This window comes from Meleagris gallopavo, chromosome 7, assembly GCF_000146605.3.
Source record: "Meleagris gallopavo isolate NT-WF06-2002-E0010 breed Aviagen turkey brand Nicholas breeding stock chromosome 7, Turkey_5.1, whole genome shotgun sequence".
Classification (NCBI taxonomy): domain Eukaryota; kingdom Metazoa; phylum Chordata; class Aves; order Galliformes; family Phasianidae; genus Meleagris; species Meleagris gallopavo.
In genome coordinates, this window is record NC_015017.2 from 14,892,524 (window position 1) to 14,911,437 (window position 18,914).

At 35.6% G+C, this 18,914-nt stretch overlaps 1 protein-coding gene across 1 annotated transcript; it reads right to left on the bottom strand.

Annotated features, from left to right (window-relative positions):
- On the bottom strand, positions 1-17,856 carry PJVK (pejvakin). Its single transcript, XM_019617097.2, has 6 exons — positions 10,177-17,856; positions 7,663-7,858; positions 5,979-6,120; positions 5,195-5,312; positions 3,378-3,482; positions 1-2,073 (listed from the first exon to the last, which is right to left on the bottom strand). The coding sequence occupies exons 1-6, from the start codon at positions 10,385-10,387 to the stop codon at positions 1,772-1,774; spliced, it is 1,074 nt and encodes a 357-aa protein (XP_019472642.1). The 5' UTR covers positions 10,388-17,856; the 3' UTR covers positions 1-1,771.
- Positions 17,857-18,914: the final 1,058 nt, after the last annotated feature.

Consider the following 18,914-nt stretch of genomic DNA (forward strand, 5'->3'; position numbering starts at 1 on the left):
TAATAGTGGCATCTTTTTTATTTCTAAGATGACTGTAAAATACTACTTTTAACATTTAGCTAATAAAATATTTTAGATGTTACAAAATAAATAAAATTGGAAAACACCAAGATCTATCGTTTTATTTTTCCTGTATCATTTCCTAATCTACACTATTGATTACTGGTCTTTCTTACTGTGTAAAATGCTGATCAAAATGATTGTTTCTGTCTCATCAGTAAAAAAAAAATTGTTCCAGTACTTGTTGACATATTTAGAAAATGACTAATGAATACTTCTAAGTCCAAACAGAAAAACAGAATCCCAGGAAGGTAACTGAAGGGTTTCCATAGCTTCTAGGACATTGTACTACTTTTATCTATAAAAAAGCCTTAAAAGAAAGGAAATGAAATTTCAAGATAAAGATACAAATGTTTTAAAATCAGTATTATAGTTATTTTATGTTGAAGTTTGGCGTTTATGAACATGCAGTATTTTTAAGGGGATTTTAAACCTTGACTACAGTAAATTTGATAATACTGCTCAATAAACTGGCTAAAAGTTAGAAACTTATAATACCATGTTTTATTTGAGATGGAAGAGAATAGAAATTACTCCTGTATAAGCATAAGTATTTATCTGGGCATCTAATTTCCCTCACTTTGGAAAAAACACAAAGAAGAAACAGTGATAGTTAATATACAGAACTCTCATAGTTAATATAATAAAGTCAATATTCCTATAGTTTATATACAGTTACTCTACCTGCTTATGCAAGTGTCATCATAACACTTGTATATCATACTTTTCTACTGAGGGCAAATTATAATTTATTTCAACATGGAAGAATCAGGTGTACGAAGATGACAGGCCAAGCAAATAAACTTCCACATACAGCTTTATGCTTAAAATTATTCTGAAATGTACAAATTTTGTTTTCCTGTTTCAACATAGCAATAGCAAAGCTTGAATTATACACAAATCAACCATTTTCCCTATCTCTGCATTGAATGCTGTTGTGTAGTGCCCCCTGGAGTATATATTCTAAAGAACAGTTTATTTCTTGTGGTTGAGAACTACTTAAAAAAACTTCAGCCTGAAGTCTAGCTGGAAGGATCTAGTTCTGTTATCTTCTTAAATTTCCTAAGCTTTCTCTGTTAAACATTTTTTTTCTGAACACATAAATTGTATGAAAGTCAAGAGCAGTTGTAACCTAAAATCCAAACACTAAAGATATGCTAGCTGGTACTTCTTAGTAATGACATCCTAATATTAAACTCCTATCCCTAGTTTTAGTAGTTTCCTTTTGTAAATGAAACATTAGACTGAGCTAAGTAAGTTTCAGCATGTTTTTTAATCTGATACTTCAATTAAACATTCATGAGAACACTAAATTATTAACAAATATTCTCATTTTACAATTATATGCCAGTGTAGATAAAGGCAACATTTGGAGGCTTCAAAGCAAGTTTGTGTAAACAACTTTATAGATAAGTTATTGTATATATTTTGACATTATTAAAATTCATTTTAAAAGTACATCTTTCACTATGATAATGAAGTGTGAAGGTACTAGAAAGATGGAAAGCAAAATGTCAGGGAATGCATTGGAACATTTTCAAGTAATTAAGATCATTGTGAAGCAAATAAGTTGAAAATAATAGTGTAATAAAATATTTTGCACTTCCACTATTTTGCATTTAAACTATTTGAGTCACATGTAATAACTCTGAAAACTTTGTGGCACCCAGTTATGCCCATGTCTGTAACAACAGGCACTTACCTACAGCAGTTACTTCACTCTTTTGTGCCAGAGGTCAAAACAGGGCACAGCATGCAGTCTTACATACTTCTGTCCATTAAAAGAGCACTCTAGGCATCCGTAGACTGTTTCTCTTTTAGAACTTCCCATTCCACAAAGGACACAAGGACCTTTGGGGATGTTGTTATTAAGTAAATTAATTCGGACATGAGCCCCATCTCTGAGATAGCTTGTAGAGAGATCAGTCATGCTTGCAGCTTTCTCATAGTAGTCTGTAAAAAGGTCCTCCAAGTAACCATCAGAGCTAGGGACGATGCTCACTATTCTTTTATCTGAAAAAGAATGCACACACACACACGAAAAAACCACCAATAATTCATCATTACATTATGAAGTGTTTACAAAACAATTTGTGAAACAATTTGTAGAAATAACAATTGATTCATGAATCCATTCTAAACATGCTGCACCATAGATCACTTCCCATCAAAAGCCTTGGGTGGTGAAAACTTTCCTTTAATCTCACAAAAGATACTGGCAGAAACTAGAATTATTTTTTTTTATATGACTTGCATAATAGAAATATTTATTTACAAATGATTCTAGAAGTTAAGGTCATGATACAAGATTGTGAAAAATAAGTGCCAATTACTACATAGCTACATACTTTCTTGTTTTTATTCCTGCTTTTTTTGTTCCTGAATTTATTTTCTAAAAATTGTTTATTCTGTTTGTTTCCATTTTTTTTTCCATACTGACCTCCTAGCAAATTTCTGAGCATCCAGACATCTCAGAGGAAAGTCGCTTTGAAAACTACTTATCTTCTCTCCTTTCAGGGAGTAATGAGTTTAGGTTGGATAACCAACTTCTAGGCAGCTACAGAGAGTGAGGTGCATCATGCCCACTGAAGATCGGTTCCCTTAGGATAGACTGAAACACAACTGATGGTTTAGGCTATACGAGCTCAAGAATAGAATACAATAGAGCAAGACCACCTATACAGAGCAGCCCTTAGAAGGATGTGTCTGGTACTCTTCATTTTCAGATTAGCAGCCTTCCTCAATACTTAGACCAAGGTTTGTTAAAAGTAGAGGATCTTGCTCTACGCTGACTACAGAAGTTCCCAAACTTGAGTAGCATAGAGTCAGAGGTATCCAAAAGAAATCAGCCTACATACAGTGATACTATTTTTGTGGTTGTGTTCACATCAGAACAAGAAAAGAGAACTACAGTGGTTTCTTGCCAATATCCCTGTCATGCGATGATGCAGCCTAAACAGTACATTCTAATATTTAAATTAATATTGCTTTATACTTAAACTTTGTCATAAAGATGAAATATTATTTATAGATTATGACTTCGATACTCCATGTAAATTGTGAACATATGAAATAAGTTTAATCTTAACAGATTATTACTTTATCAGCCATAAATTAAGATCTTTAGTTTTAATGAACAGCAATACTATAAATTTATTTACAAAAAAGATTGTCAGTATAAGTTTAATCACTTGGAAATCATTTCTGTTTGGAAGGAATTTATTAGGTATATTTTGCATAAAAATTTTCCTATTTAAATGTCCATCTTAGAAACAAAAACCAAAAATACACTTTTTATACATTATCAAAAGACATACTTCGATGAAAGAGATTATGCTTTAATCTCCTTAATTTGTTCATTGAAGATGATCCAGATTTCTCTTTTTCAAATCCCCCCTTTGCAATTGGAGTCACACACAGTTCTGTAAAAATTAAATGTAAGCTTTTAGAAGAATGCAATAGCAAAGCTGTACAACACAATAATATTCTTAATCTATAATAGGTTGATAAAGTTAGCGGGATTAAATTCATCCGTGCTGTTGTTAATTGCTAGTAACCTAATTCCTAATACAAATCTGTACACTGTACTAGCACAGAATCAAATGATACAGCATCAGTGCAAATTTTAGCATGCTGGTGGCTTCCAACTTACATTTTCAGAGTTTCTGCATGTTTTAAGGAATTAAGACAGTCAATATCATATTAATGGAACTCCTGTATCTGAAGAAGAAACATATCTTTACAGAGATCTCTCATTTGAAACGTAAGAATTCTAAGTTAGGCTGTGAGTTTTATAGTCCCCTCTTCCAATGCAGAATCATCTGACAAAAGTGATTTTTAAAATTCAAAGTATCACCTTAGTTTCCACCCATAAATTGAGAGAAAACCTCAGAAGTAAAATATATGGATAATTGACTGCATGAAACTGAAAAAGCCAAACCTCAACTGATAATTCTTTTTAATTATGCAGATACAAATACCCTCTTAACTCATCATTTCCCCGACTTCAGCAAGAACATTATTTTTGCATGTTTCTACCATTGCATCAAGTTAAAATAAGACACTTAAAAACTGGAAAATTATATTGAGATTTACAGAAGTGAATGTAAGGAACTACTGTATTGTATTATCTCATACTTTTAATCAGGTAATTATGCACAGTTGGGATTGTATTTGAAGTTTTTACAAAATGGCAGAGGTATTTCACAGCTCATTAAATAAATGCTTTCAAATGCAGAGTTTCTGTCTTGGAATGTAAAAATTGTATATGTTAAAAGATACTTGCCACTTCAAAAGCAGATACTGCTGTATAGATCTGCAGTGGTACAGATCACTTCCCTAATCTTTTATCTTGCTATTTAAAGAAAGCCACAATCTTAATTAGAGTCAAGCAATTCCTGAAACAGCCTTGTGACTCCTGCAGAGATTCTGGTATTTATGTACAGGTAAATCTGGTGTTTGAAACATTATCTAACATTATGTGGTATTATCATGTACTAAAATCAAATTTATTATTAATTTAAAACAACATTTCTACCATTACAGGCTACATTTCAGTGTCAATAACAAACACAAGCTCCATCACTCCCCTAAAAACGAGAGAAACTTACTGGAGCTGCATACATTTTTTGCATTTGTTTTCAGTAATTGTGATTTGTAAATATCTTCAGTTAGCCATATACATAATAACGTATCCAACTGAATTTAAAGACCCAAAAACAACAACAAAATTCCTCATTTCGTTTAAAAGTCCTGCACATTTTCTTCTTTATTTAGGTCTCTTACTTTGCCATTTTATACAAAAGTGATCAGATAATCTTTAAAAGCTAGAAAGCAAGTGATATTTTGTTCCTTGCTAATGGAGCACTGTGGGAAGGAAAAATCATCATCATAAAGAAGTCCTATTATTTTTTAGAAATTTTTCCATGACAAACTGTTTTTCTGTAACTATCTTGTTTATCTTTTAAGTAATTGCTTCCCTTAGAAAGTCAGACTACTTGTGTACATAAAATTAAAGTATCTCCATTTTATAAAATTGGGCTTACGCATATCAAGAACAAGGAAACTGTATTAGAAAGTAAAACTACTATAAACAGTTGCAGTAATGACACTAATTGTAATGCAAGTGACTTACCAAAATTCCCATCCAAACGAATATAAAGTTCAAATACACTAAAAGCAATCGTCGTATGTGCAGGAAAAACAATGGCTTTGTCCCGTCCTTTATTATTCTGGTCTTCAATTATGTGAAACTATAATTTTGAAAATCATCAAAAGAAAAAAAATTCAAAATGAAAAACTAAACAAAATAATACTTTAAATATTTAAATACATATGAAAACTACATTACCATGAAGAATCTTTGAGGATCAAATTTCACAAATAAAGGTTTTGTTTTTTTTTTCAATCACTGTTATATTTATACAAAGACAGTAATCTAAATTGCATTAGTTTTTGAAAATCACGTGAATGATTTTAAAAAGGGCAAACTTCAGAAGATTTGAAAGTTCAATTATTCAAACGTATAGATAAGAGACAGGAGAAGGGAGGGAGAAATTGGGCAGGGAGTAAGAGCCAACAGTCACAACCCGAAGTTGTAACGAGCTATTGAAGATCAATAGGAAGGAAGGATAGGTTATATGTTTCTCAAACATTCAAACTTCTGCCAAGACTTCACCCAGAGAAACAGCTCATTGTCTATTCATCCTTCCATGCTTTTCCCATCCCTCACATAAGCAATGTGAATAAAAAAATCCAAGTTCTCATTGCACTTTATATCAGTGCAATAAACTTCATTTCTCTTCAGAATTTTCTGAGCTTACTTCAGTAAAAATGCAATCAAATCCAGCCAAACAATCTATAAAAATGAGCTTGTTGTTTGACTTTTCACTTAAATTACAGAACTTTGTCAAACATACCCTCATAGTCTCTCCACGCATCCCAGTATGAACAGTTAATGAGCACTGCCTTGTTGTCCTAATGCTTTCCATGACTACACACAGAATCTCCATCCTACTTTTCCTTGTTTGATGGACTAGACAATGATCAAAATTTATTTTTCTAAAATCAAGCGAGAGACAAATAGGAAATTCAGAGATTATTAGCATTTAACAAAGCTTATTGCATAATTAGGAACTTTAAGTCAGTAAAAAAATCACCATAACTTCTGTCTCATTGCTATAAAACAGCTGACTGAGAAGGTTTCTGGAAACTTCACGTTGATTTTCAGTGTCCAGAAACAAAATCACCAGAAGATTCAAAGAAAGCCAATAATATACAAGTGTTAAGTTACATGGGATATCTTGGAAAATTTCAAGGCTGATGCTATATTTACTGACATTAAGGAGGTGTTGATACACCCTAATTAATACTTTTTTTTTTTTTAAAGTTGATATAATCCTACTGTCTTGTATTAATTATAATCATCTTTTTTAAATGTAGTTACGAATTTGATTAGTAAAAGCTTCTATAAATGCTTATGATAGTGACTGTTTCAGAAATTTAAAATGATACCTCTAGAATCTGGCATATGCTAAATGAATTAAAAACTAGCTAACTAATAGGTATGAACTATAACTGCAACATACTACATAAACTATAAATACAGAATGATCATCAAATGTTTTTTTCTAGGAGAATCTCCTAGGCACTAGCTCTTAGTCTTATATTTTTATTGGAAGACTATGACCAATTTCTCTCACTAACTCCAGCTCAAGTTATGGTAGCAGCTAGGTACAGAATAAAAGAGGTTATGAATACCAAATGATATGCACTGCTTGGTGAATAACTACTAGGAAAACAAGCATCTTTGAAAACATCAAATGTCACACTAAGCATAGTGAATACTTTACTGAGTTGCAATATTGGGATTCACTGGGATGACACTGTGGGCAAGGGACAATCACTGAAATATAAACTGGAGATGATCACCCAGAAAAAGACCCATTTGTGCCAACACTAGAGTACCATCAAGTGCATTTTCAGTGTTAAGAGCTAGCATAAGTTTTGGAGAAAAAGACTACATTTATAGGAGTCTGGCAGAAGATTATTAAAAAAAATCAAATAGATCTATTTTCTTTTTTAAATAAAAGTTTGGGGAATAATCTAATAAAATATTGAATTATTTACACTAGAAATAATTTTGGCAACATACATCTCTCTAATTTATCAGACAACAACATAGCAATCAACCTACTTCCAAAACCAGAGGATGGCTAATGTAATTTGAAGTCAATTTCAAATTTGGAATAGTATGGAATAGCATTGAGTCTTTGGTGGACTCTTCCTTACTATAATCTTTTTTTTTTTTTCCTGAAAGACGCACTATAATTCAAAAAATAATTCATTAGATAAATTATATGCTTGTGTTATGCAGGAGGTCATGAATCTAATTGAAGTGGTGAACTTGAGACTCATTAGACAGATAGTTAGAGAACTCGGAAAACATCTGATCTCGACTACTACTGATTGCATAAAAATAATCAAAACCTTACAATTTCAAAAATAATCAGAATCTAACAATTTCTGCATTAATACATTTTCTTCAGAGAAGCAACTTAATTGTATGAAATATAATTGCAGAACCAAAATATGTAACACAACCTTGTAGTAAGTTCTTTAAGCAGCATTGGTACTTCAACCTCGTGTTTGGTCACTATGCCAAATGAAGCTTTAAAGGCAATAGAATCTGATCCAGCAACATCAAAACCAACATCATTGATTATCTGATTTCCTCTTCTACCATTGAGTGAAACATCTGATTTGTCTTCATAGTTGAGCAACTGGTAGGATGAAACACCTGAATAAAAGAAGATAACTATTGTGTGATGAAGATCTGAGCATAGTATTTTTACAAAGCATTATATTCTTTTAACAGAGTATTTTAATTATTTGAAAATTATAAAGAATAAATGTAAAGAAGAGAATAAAGTGTATTGTTCATACTCCATTATTCTGATGAAAAATTCACAACTGTGTGGTGTGCTTATTTATCAGTGTTACTACTGATGACTAATGGAAAGAGAGTGTGCAGGAACTCAGGCATCTCTCTACTTCTTCTTTGCAGAACTGTGCCCATACTCCCACATGGGATATGCATGGGATAAGCATGAAATTATGACTAGGGCTATTTCTACATTTCTGTGTTTATCATTATTCTCTTATATCGCGAGAGGCAGGATAAACAGATAATCTGTGTGTTCTGAGTGCAATGACAAAGACTCTGAAACACAAAGAAAATGACAGTGAAGACTGCATATAATGTGAAAATTAGGAATAAAGAGAAAGGTAACATGGCTGATACATCATTCCTGGTACCTAACAACACATAGGAAAGACTTGTTATACACAGGCAATTTTTCCTCCTTTCTAGCTTGTAGAACTAAGTTTTTATTATTGTGCTGTTTTTGGTTTTGTGGATTTTTGTTTTTATTTTTTGTTTTGTTTTTTGTTTTGTTTTTGAGTTACATTTACATATTTCTTATGTAAAATAACATTAAGGAGTTCTGAAAATTTCTAGATGTAAGACAAGTTAACCTTACATTGATTTTCATTTTTGCAACACAGGTCTGCTAGTAACATTATTTTTGCCTTTTAGCTGTTACCTAGAAAATCTTGTCACGTTTCCACGTGTCCCTAGTGATTTTGGAAAGTACCAGTTTAATTTGAAGGAAAACAACAGATTAAGTCTAATTCATTCATTCAAACATTTCTGGTAATCTATTACACAGCAACAGGATAGGTACCAAAGCATTTTTGTAATGCTTTCTTTATAACCTCAAACATGTTTCCATTATATTAACAGAAAACTATTAGAACACATTGGTTGCCTGCCAAATTAATACAAACAGGGCAGATAGATCAGGGGATTGGGCATCCAATTATTTTTTTTCTTATTCTTCGGAGCTTTTAGGATAAAGTGACATTAGAAAGTCACCTAGAATTAATCCTGTTTGTCTGTATCTTTAACAAAAAAAACCCCTTCCTATATTTTTCATAATACTAAAATGATTGTAATGCTTGTATTTGTCACATAAAAAAGAAAATTCAATTACAGTTCTCTTTATTTCACATTAAAGAACAATACCTTCTCCATATGACCTCTAGCCTTTACAGAAAAGACTTTGTAATGAGATTTTGCAACCTTTTCCTCTGTCTTCTTAAATGAGATTTTTTTTTTTAACTTTTTTTTTTTTCTTTCCCCTCCACTGAGGACAAGCTAGCTGACTCATCCTGAATGCGAGATGAGAGGGATTTTCTTCACTTGTTTGTATCCTGCAATCACTTCTCCGTGGGGTCAGCAGACGTTTCTGTCTTCCTGTGCACATACTGTTTTTTCCTAGTAGAGTTTTTAGTTCATGTATTTGTTGTGCAATTAATACCTTTATTAAAATATGCTTAAAAAATAAATAAAATTAAGCAATTAAATTCTTTTGAGAAAACATATCATGTAGCTATAAATTGCCCAGACTCTTTAAAGGAATGCAAAAGGAAATGCATGCAGTATAGCTCAATTTTTACACCTTCTACTTCTCAAGGAAACTTTAAACTTTCTCATTTTGCTCTGAAAAGACAAACACAGTTAAACTCTTTAAATATGAGAAAAATATTACAAACATGGGAAAAAAAAGCTTATAAAAAACCTATTACTTGTTAGATTGCTGTCACCAAATGTTTCTGCTTTTTCAGAGCATAGTTCAACACGAGATCAGTAAGAGGGAACAGCTGCAAAGCTTACGTCAGTGCTACATATTCAAATGTGAGTATATAGAGAATGGTGAAAATTACAATCAAGTAGCAAATAATCACTATACACCAACATATCTATTGCAATTTGTGAGAAAAAAAACAACCCACAAGGCTCAACAGGATCTGTTAAAAAATTGGGTTTTTTTTAAATATAACTTTTTTTTTCAATTTTCCCAAAAGTGTTTTCCTTTTTAACCAGCCTTACACTTTTTTTCCTAAATATTTATTAAATGACTAAGCAAAATAATTTTATTACATATGTACTGAAGAACCATTACGCTACCTGTTCAGATGAAACCACAACCACTGGCATGTAGTAATGGGAAAACATGCATTTTTTTTTGCTTTGAAGATAAATAGAAAACTTACCTGCAGAAATTTCTTTCTCTCCTTCAAGAATGTCTTTTAACGTGAAAGGTGTCGAAGCAAATTTAGATTTTTTCGAAAGCAAACATTTTCTTTTCTTAATCACAAGGCTGAGAGGTTGGTACTTATCGGCTTCACTGAGGCTGGGCACTGGCACTAGTCTTCCTCCATCACCAACCTGTTTAACAAAGTTTTTGGTTGCAGCAGCAAACATATTACAACATTAGAAATAATAATAACAAAAAGCTCTGCCTCAAGTGTAACTTCCAGATCCAAAGCCCATGTTTTTCTTTGCAGTATTCTTCCAAACAAATTGCTTGGAAAAAAAAAAAACTACCAATTTTTGTTTAGTTATTTATTTTTAATCAAACTATATTTTACTTGGAAAATACTCAACAGCATCTGAACTACCCTGCTTCTAGGAGTGCTGCTGAAAACCTTTCTCACAGACCTCCAGCTAAGCTCTCTAGTTCTGCATCATTAATAATGCATTACCAGTGTAAACTGATAGGGAAATGCTTGTCCTTTCCACTGCAGTTTAATGCCACTATCTTAAAAATCAAAATTACAATCATAAATTGAGAAGACCGCAGTTTCTGTGATCCTCAGCTTCCTGCCAGGAGTCACTGACACGTCACTGCTTATTGCAGCCTTGTTACAGCCACATCTTGGCCTGTTTTGCCAGCAACGACAGGCAGAGTGCTTCAGTAACAGCTTTGTGGCAGCAGCAGGCTCCTGCAGCAGTGTTTCCTTTCAGCAGCAGCTGCACAGCAGAACTCAAGCAGTCAGTAGCATGAGGTTCAGTGGTACCATCTCAGCCAAGCAAGGTTGAGGGCAATGATTAACTTTCGAGACATGATTTTCTCCTCTCATGGACTCCACTTGCAGGCTCTACAGAGGGACTCTGACAGGCTGGATTGATGGGCTGAGACCAATGAGATGAAGTTCAAGAAGATCAAGTGTCTAGTTCTGCACTTTGGCCACAACAACCCCATGTAATGCTACAGGCTGGAAAGCGGCGTGGAGGATAAGGATCTCAGGGGTGTTGGTCAATGCTTGGCTGAACACGAGCTGACAGTGTGCCCAGGTGGCCAAGAAGGCCAATGGTATCCTGGCTTGTATCAGAAATAACACAACCAGCTCTGGTGAGACTGCACCTTGAAGTGCTATATTCAGTTTTGTACCCCTCACTACAGAAAAGACATTGAGGCCCTGGAGTGCATCCAGAGAAGGGCAACGAAGCTGATAAGAGGTCTGGAGCACAAGTCTTACAGGGGGTGGCGGAGAGAGCTGGGATTGTTCAGTTTGGAGAAGAGGAGGCTCAAGAGGGACATTATAGCTCTTTACAACCTGGAAGGAGGTTGTGGCGAGGTGGGGGTCAGCTTCTTCTCCCAACTAACAGTGATGAGAGGAAACAGCCTCAAGTTGCACCAGAGAACTTGAAAAACATCTTCTCCGAAAGAAAGGTCAGGCATTGGAACACACTGCCTAGAGAGGTGGTGGAGTCAGCGTCCCTGGGATATTTGAGAATCACGTAGACGTACTTAGGCTGAGCTGCAGCATTTTGCTGCAATTTCTCCACAACCTCTAGAGCAAGCAAGTCCCTGTCATTCATATTCCACAGCACTAGCAACAAAAAAAAACAAACTCTGTGCTTATTTACTCAATCAAAACACATTAACAAAACTTGAAAGGTTATAAAAAGAAAAAACTCTAAGAAAACTCTAAAATCAAAATTGCCTGTTCCAATCTGATTTAGATTGATCTCATATCTTATAATAACTGCTTGACAGGACAACATTTCTTCTACAGGTTATTAACCACTGTTTATTCAATATGCATTTTTACGTCTCTCACTTACTGTTTGGCAACAGACCATACTCAGTATGATCCAACACTAATCCTGTAATGAGTAGTTTTGCTGGATATGCTTGCATGGCACTCACCTTCCTTGTATTATTTTCATACTACAGGTCAGAGAATGTTGTTAGCTTTGTCATTTCAGAAAACATTTACTAACTTTGCATGTCTGAGTCAAAACTAAGTTAAACTCAGGCAGAGCTTCCCTCAAGAGGGTTAAGCCTGCATCACTTTCATCATAATCAACTTCTTGGCATAGAAACAGGTGCAATTACTTAGCTCAAAGGTACTTAAGGAGTTCTGCTATGTTACATATATCCACAGATCTTAAAAAAGAAAAATAACAAAACAACTGGTGTAAATATTCAACATTTGAAAGCTAGTAAAAAGTTAGTGAAAAAATTCTTGGCAAATTTCAAAACTTCCCAGCAGATGGCATGAGCATTTCCCTAAAAATCGAGGTCCCAGCCACAGAGATCTTGTTACATTATCTGAGGTAACAAAAATGACATCTATTGGGACCAAGCATGGCACTTGTTACATGAATTTGTCATTTTATACTATATACCTATTTCTAAATAGATTTAAAAGCTGCATTCATTCAAAGCGAACAGAGACTAGTTAATAACTAGAAATTGTTGAATTTCTATTTTAACAAAAAAACTATTTTTAAAGTTGTTGAATTTTATATGAAGTCACAAATGCACGGAGCTGAAAACTGTATTATTTTCTGGGCCATTTTTCTTAATTAGCTTTATTGAACTTAATAAACACACTCCTAGATTGTGTTTTTCTTCCTAGAGGTAGCTAAAGCTGCTAGAGTCTCACAGAGAGAAGAGGAGCCTCATGCAGAGGAAAAAGATCTAAATAGGTGAAGAAAAAACTGTCTTAATACCCAGCACCTGGCACTAGAGAAACCCAGCAGGAAGGCTGGGCTTCCTTATGGGAACAAAAGAGTGCTGTCTGTAATACCTCTGTAGTTTGTAGATAAGTGGTGAAAAAACATTTGAACGTAGCTATTATATGTATCGGAGAGCTCATGCTTATATCGTGATAATATTGGTCACTGATATACTTCTATTTCATAATCTAGTGGCTTTCCAATCTATTTAGATGCACAGGAGAGCGGTCCGTGTGTAACTACAACACTCTAGTTAAAAGTGGTCATACTTAAGATTTGTTCCATTTAAACCCACCTTGATGATTGCTGAAGACTCTAACAGTTCTGCTCAGCGTTCTGATCAAGCTTGGTAAACTTAACATTTTTCCCACTTCATTGTGCTGGCTCTCAATTTTCTCTTATGGACAAATATTTTCTCTCTCTTCTTAAAGTGCTTTTATCCGAGCTGCAGTACGACACTCTGCAGGTAAAAGTGTCCTCCTTGTTCGGTGGGACTACCAGGCATTTAGTCCATGTCCTGGTCAGAAGAACACACTGTAATTTTGTTTTCTGCATAGCTGACAGCTGCGCTAGGCACAGTTCCACAAGACTGCAGTGAGCATTCTGCTATTCCTGTTGGATTTCCTTTCCCTATGGGAATGCCCCTAAAGCAGTTGCGTAACACATGATTCCATCTCTTTTGCTGTTCTAAGCACTTGTAGCATCGCTTGATTACTTTTTTTTTTTTTTGCCAAGTGGAGCCTGTCTAGCAATTCTCTTGTATAAGCGAAAAATAGTTTAATGCTATGACTTACGTCCCTCCGGAGCCCAGAGCTGATGCTGTGCTGAACTCTGATCCAGCAGTTTGCTGGACACTGCTGTCTCTTGGTGTTATGCTCATAGGGAACTGTCTGCACTGAAGAGACCATTGCAGGAAGAAGAGCAAGTTAAAGCCAGATGAAAGCTTTCAGCAGATAACTGCATGTTGGATTTCTTTATTATCTAGTTTGAATGCGGTGAAACTTTAAATCAGTTCACAAACGCTGTTTCAATTATGCAGTATAGTGGAACAATTAAATTAGCTATGGCAGTATTTTAATTTTGTGTAGACTATCAAGCTCTCAGTTTGGTAAAACAGTAAAAAACCATAGTCACTGCTTGTGTATCTGAAACTTAATTAGTTCATTATGGGGACCTCTCTAGGCAGCATGATTAATTGACCATATCAAAATTACAAAGCTCAGAAATTAAAGGCTGCAACTCATAGGAGGCCTAGGCCTGAAATGTTTTAAGTTCCCACATGTACAGTATGATTTATTTGTGGTATTGGATCCTTTTAAATATACCACTACAATCTATATATCCAGGGGCAAAAAAAATAAAAAATAAAAAATACTGAGAGGCTTAGAAATATAGGTATTTTAATGGACTGTCACGTGCTACGTATAGGGGACCTTTGTGTGTGAATGGTTTCTATACCAGCTAGAAAGGTTTTGAAACGAAAAACTACTCTTCAGATTTACAGCCCAGGCACTCTCTGAGAGCCTCCCTCTATGCTGTGTCACAGAACAGACTGCAACAATGCACATTCATCGTCCATGCTGCAGTGCACACAGGATGAGTTCTCCTGCCAGGAGAGGCTGTGCTGCAGCGTGGCACTCGCCCAGCAATCAGTGCATTGAAGCCGACCGCTCTGAAAGCGTTACATCGATGAGAGGCTGCAAGATGTGACATTCAACTTACCTTTGTATGGCTTCTGGTTGACCTCATCCCCCATTCACCTTTACACAAGCAGCTTCTGTTGACAGGATGAAAAGGGAACATGTTGCACAGCTCTGGGTACCTCCTCACTGCCCTCCCATGAGAGCTATGTTAATGATGAGGAGGGAACAGAGGGATCAGGGGGCATATGTTCTGCCAGCAGTTCTGTTGGCTCAGACTCACCTTCAGATTGGAGAGCATTGCTCACAGATGTGGATGTGAAGGCTACTTGAGTTGTGCTTCAAGTGTACATATTTCAATAATACCATATTAAATGACCACTGCTGGTTGAAGTGTATAGTATATCCCAACTTCTGCTTATCTCTAATTACCCTGATTTTATTGGCAATATTTTGAATGGGCAGATGGCTGTGTTAGCTGCAAAGCATTTATTAGTGAGAAATGCAAAAGCAGTACCCCAGGGAGAGATTTGCTGAGACAGCATGTTTGCATTTAAACCCATTAACTAAGAGGAGAGGCCACATCTTTCAGATGAGAGAAATGGTCTGTCTTTCATTACATAAACAATACGGCATATAATGAGACCACTTTCATCATCTAGTATCATTAGGTTAGTGATGACAAATCTCTTAGAAACAGATTTCCCAGCATGATTTAATGCAGGCTTACCACTGCCCTTCCTTTGAGGAATGCTGCTCCATGGGTTAAACCTTTCAGCCAGCATCTGTGGGTGAGCACATTGCATTGGAGAAAAGCTCTGTGGCCTTGAAACCCAACCTCAGTGAGGATGTAGAGAACTGTAGCTGTGGTGTCACAACATCCAAAGAAAAACTACAAACCAAAGAATTTGCATGCTGTGATACAATTCAAACTGTCCATGCTTGTCTGCCTGATGGGCACTGGGGCAGTTAGTTCTCCACAAAACTCCCTTCAGCACAGACATTGTGTTTCTTGTTATACTTTCATCTGAACAGCATTTATTTTTAGCATTGCTGCTGGCTGTACTGTGATTAGCACCACTCCATGAAACCCACTGTATGTGGCTTTAGTAAGACATCACTTTCCTAAGTAGGATCCTGTAAAAACTAACTGGTACTGTAAAGTGCTCTTAGCTCCTGAAGTAGAACTGAAGATGATTTGGTGTGCCCTCGTGTTGTCAGTGCAGTTTCTCTGACTAAGTGTAATGCCTCAGAAATACTGTACATAAAAGAAAATCCATAGCTTAAATTTTACCAGAAACAACAACAAAAAACAACTGGAAAACAACTGAGATGTCCTTACCAGAATCTACCATCCACTTACAGCCCAAGAAAAGGTCACTTTTTGAAAATGTTTCATTATATTTTTTTCTCTACCTACTCATCAGGAAACCTCAAGAATACTGAGGCAGTTGTGACATTTGAACTACTAGTTAGTCCCATTTCTGTCCTGAGGGAGGAAATATACCCAAGGCAGCCAGCATAGAGAAATATAACTAAGTATTTGATTTTACTCTGGGAGTTTTCCATGCAAAAAATAGGTCAGACATTAATTACAAATGTAATCTCATCACAGGTAAAAGTGTATTCACACCACATTCATGCCTGTAACACACTTTTACCCATACTGTATTAACTTGCCCTTAACTCCTGTTATATTTACCCTTAATAAAAAGCATGGGACACAGATATGTGCTACAGATCCCAACCTCTCTCTTGACTACTCACCCTAACAGTTATATAACATTATATTTTCTGACCTCGCATAAAATTAGACTCACCACTCAGTATAAATAAACTACAGGATACATTCTCAGCTAGTCCACAGTATTTCATTAGTTTTGAATGATACTTACTAAATAAGATTAAAAGAAAAAAGGTAATGATTACTTAATGGGAAAAATATTTTTACATATGCAGTGCAAGAACAGTCATTATTACATACTTGCGGTTTTTAACATTTAAAAAATCTTAAACACTTAATCTAACAGTGACTTAGAGAACCATGAGACTTGATATGTTGGTTGGGCAAAAATACTGTGCATTATTCCCTCAGAACAGATTTTGTAGCAGCAACACTGCTGGGAGCAGCTTTCTGTGGGCAACTCTTCAGCTGAGTCAGGCTGAAATCCTGTCGATAACTGCCTACGCTGTCTCCCTTCACCACACCACCACGCCTACGTGTTTGTGGTGAAAAAGGACTATCATCTGTCTCTTGATCAGATTAAATTTAAGTATTAACTTTCATGCTCAAGGAATAGTTTTTCTGCTCAGTTAGATGCAAAGAAGAGAGAAGCAGACTGGCAGTGCTGCCTCAGCCCTCTTGAGCTCTACTGTCTTCTCAAAGGTTTGTTGTTTGCTTAACCAATTAAATAACAACATGCAACTTTTCACATTTCACTTACAGCACTTTTGCTGAGCAACAGTCACTGAAGAGAGGCTGGTTTGGCAAGGTATTTTGCGACAAAACACAGATCCCATATACAGAAATGTGAAACCTGAACTATTCTGCTAAAAGAATCCTATAACTGAATTAGCTCTGGGTGTACAACCAGGCTCAGAACATGTAAGGTTTGGAAAACATAAGTTATACATTCTAGTAGCAGAAAAAAAACATTTATGAAAAAATATCTTTTCCCTTCTTTGCTGCTTCCAGGCAGGCAGCCTACCAGACTGCTTCAACACTTGCTCTTTTATAACACCAGAAAACAACAACAAAAAAAGCTTTAGCTTCTCCTCCAAAACAAATAGTTATTTTCTCCACTGCTTTCATTTCAAATGAAATGTAATTGATTTAAGGGCTGAACAACGGACAGGAACACATAATGGAAAAATCTACATAATGCTGTTTTTTCCAAGGAGATGCTAGAATGGGTAGGTGTCTAGTAACTTTTCTCCTCTATTTCCACAACTCTTTTTTCAATTCTATTAGAGAACACCATGAACCCATTTCCTCTACTCCCTCTCATACAACTTGAGAAACATACTGCGAGCTCCCTTTAATCACAAGGTGCAAGCTGACAAGACAAAAGCAAAGGGCTCTTACCAGCTGTAGTGTGAAGATAAAACTGGGAACTGACAAATAGAAAATTATCTTCTTGGAGACTGCGGTTGGTAACTTGCCAGATTTAAAGGAACTGTGCAGAGTTATGTGGCACGAGCTGCTTCAGTGCTATTGGTGCTGCTGTCACCCGCCTCTGCGAAATCAACCTGCACAATGTATATTCAGGATTGTACAGCAGTCAGTTTGCTTACCTGCTTATAAACAAATAGTTTGAAAATCATACTCTGAGGTGTTTCTCATGTCAATAAATCAGAACGCAGATCACAGCAGCTTAAACAGTGTACATTGAGATTTATTAGAACAAGCACTAATAGCAGCAGTGTACAGAGTGATGGAGACAATGTACTGTATGCACTGAACAATAATAATTATACAATTGCACTTCTTCAGAGATCTGTTAGAAAATGCTTTTCAGTAAACAGTTTCCCAAATCTAGCATTGCTTGGATTTGCCTCTGAGGAAAAAAATACAAAAAATATGCTTTTTTTGGTAAGGCATTAGCAACATTCATTGGCAGGCTAAACAAGTCGTTTGTACATGCATTATCCAATTACAAAGTAAAAGAGCATCATGTTTCCTCAAAATCTAGAAATGTGTGTTTTGGACAATATCCTGGTAAACCCGGTTCAGATAGAGGAAACAGATGACATCTTTTGTTACATTTTAGAGCATAACATAAACTACAGCATAGCCAAGTTCACCTTTATTTCCTACCAGAAGCTGTAGGACTCCTCAGTTGGAGCTGATATCATGGGTATTGTCTAAACCACGTGAACCACTGGAGTGAACTCCCAATTAAATTCTCTTGTTTACTATTCTCCCATCATCCCATCCCTGAATCACATGGCAAACAGATGCTCCTGTTGCCAAGGAATCGCCACCAACCCCCACTGCTGCATGAGCCTGTAATTTATTGCACAAGAGGTAGTCAGCACGAGGCCTCATCTGCATTCGGACATACTATAACAGCATGGTCAAAACCAACTCATGAGTACAAAGACACAGGGCAAGTGCATTGCAGCTGCACTACAAGGGAACTTAAAACTGCCATCTCACTGCTCCTTCAAAGGTCAAACCTACTTGCTAGCCAGGAAGTTGCTAGAGAACTCAATATACCAAACAAACGGCAATTTTACTGATGTACTAAAGCCTAATAGAAGAGAAGGGAGGCACTTTCTCATGTTCATGCCTTCCATGGGCTGAGATTGGAAACATACTCTTAGCTACCCCTTCTGCA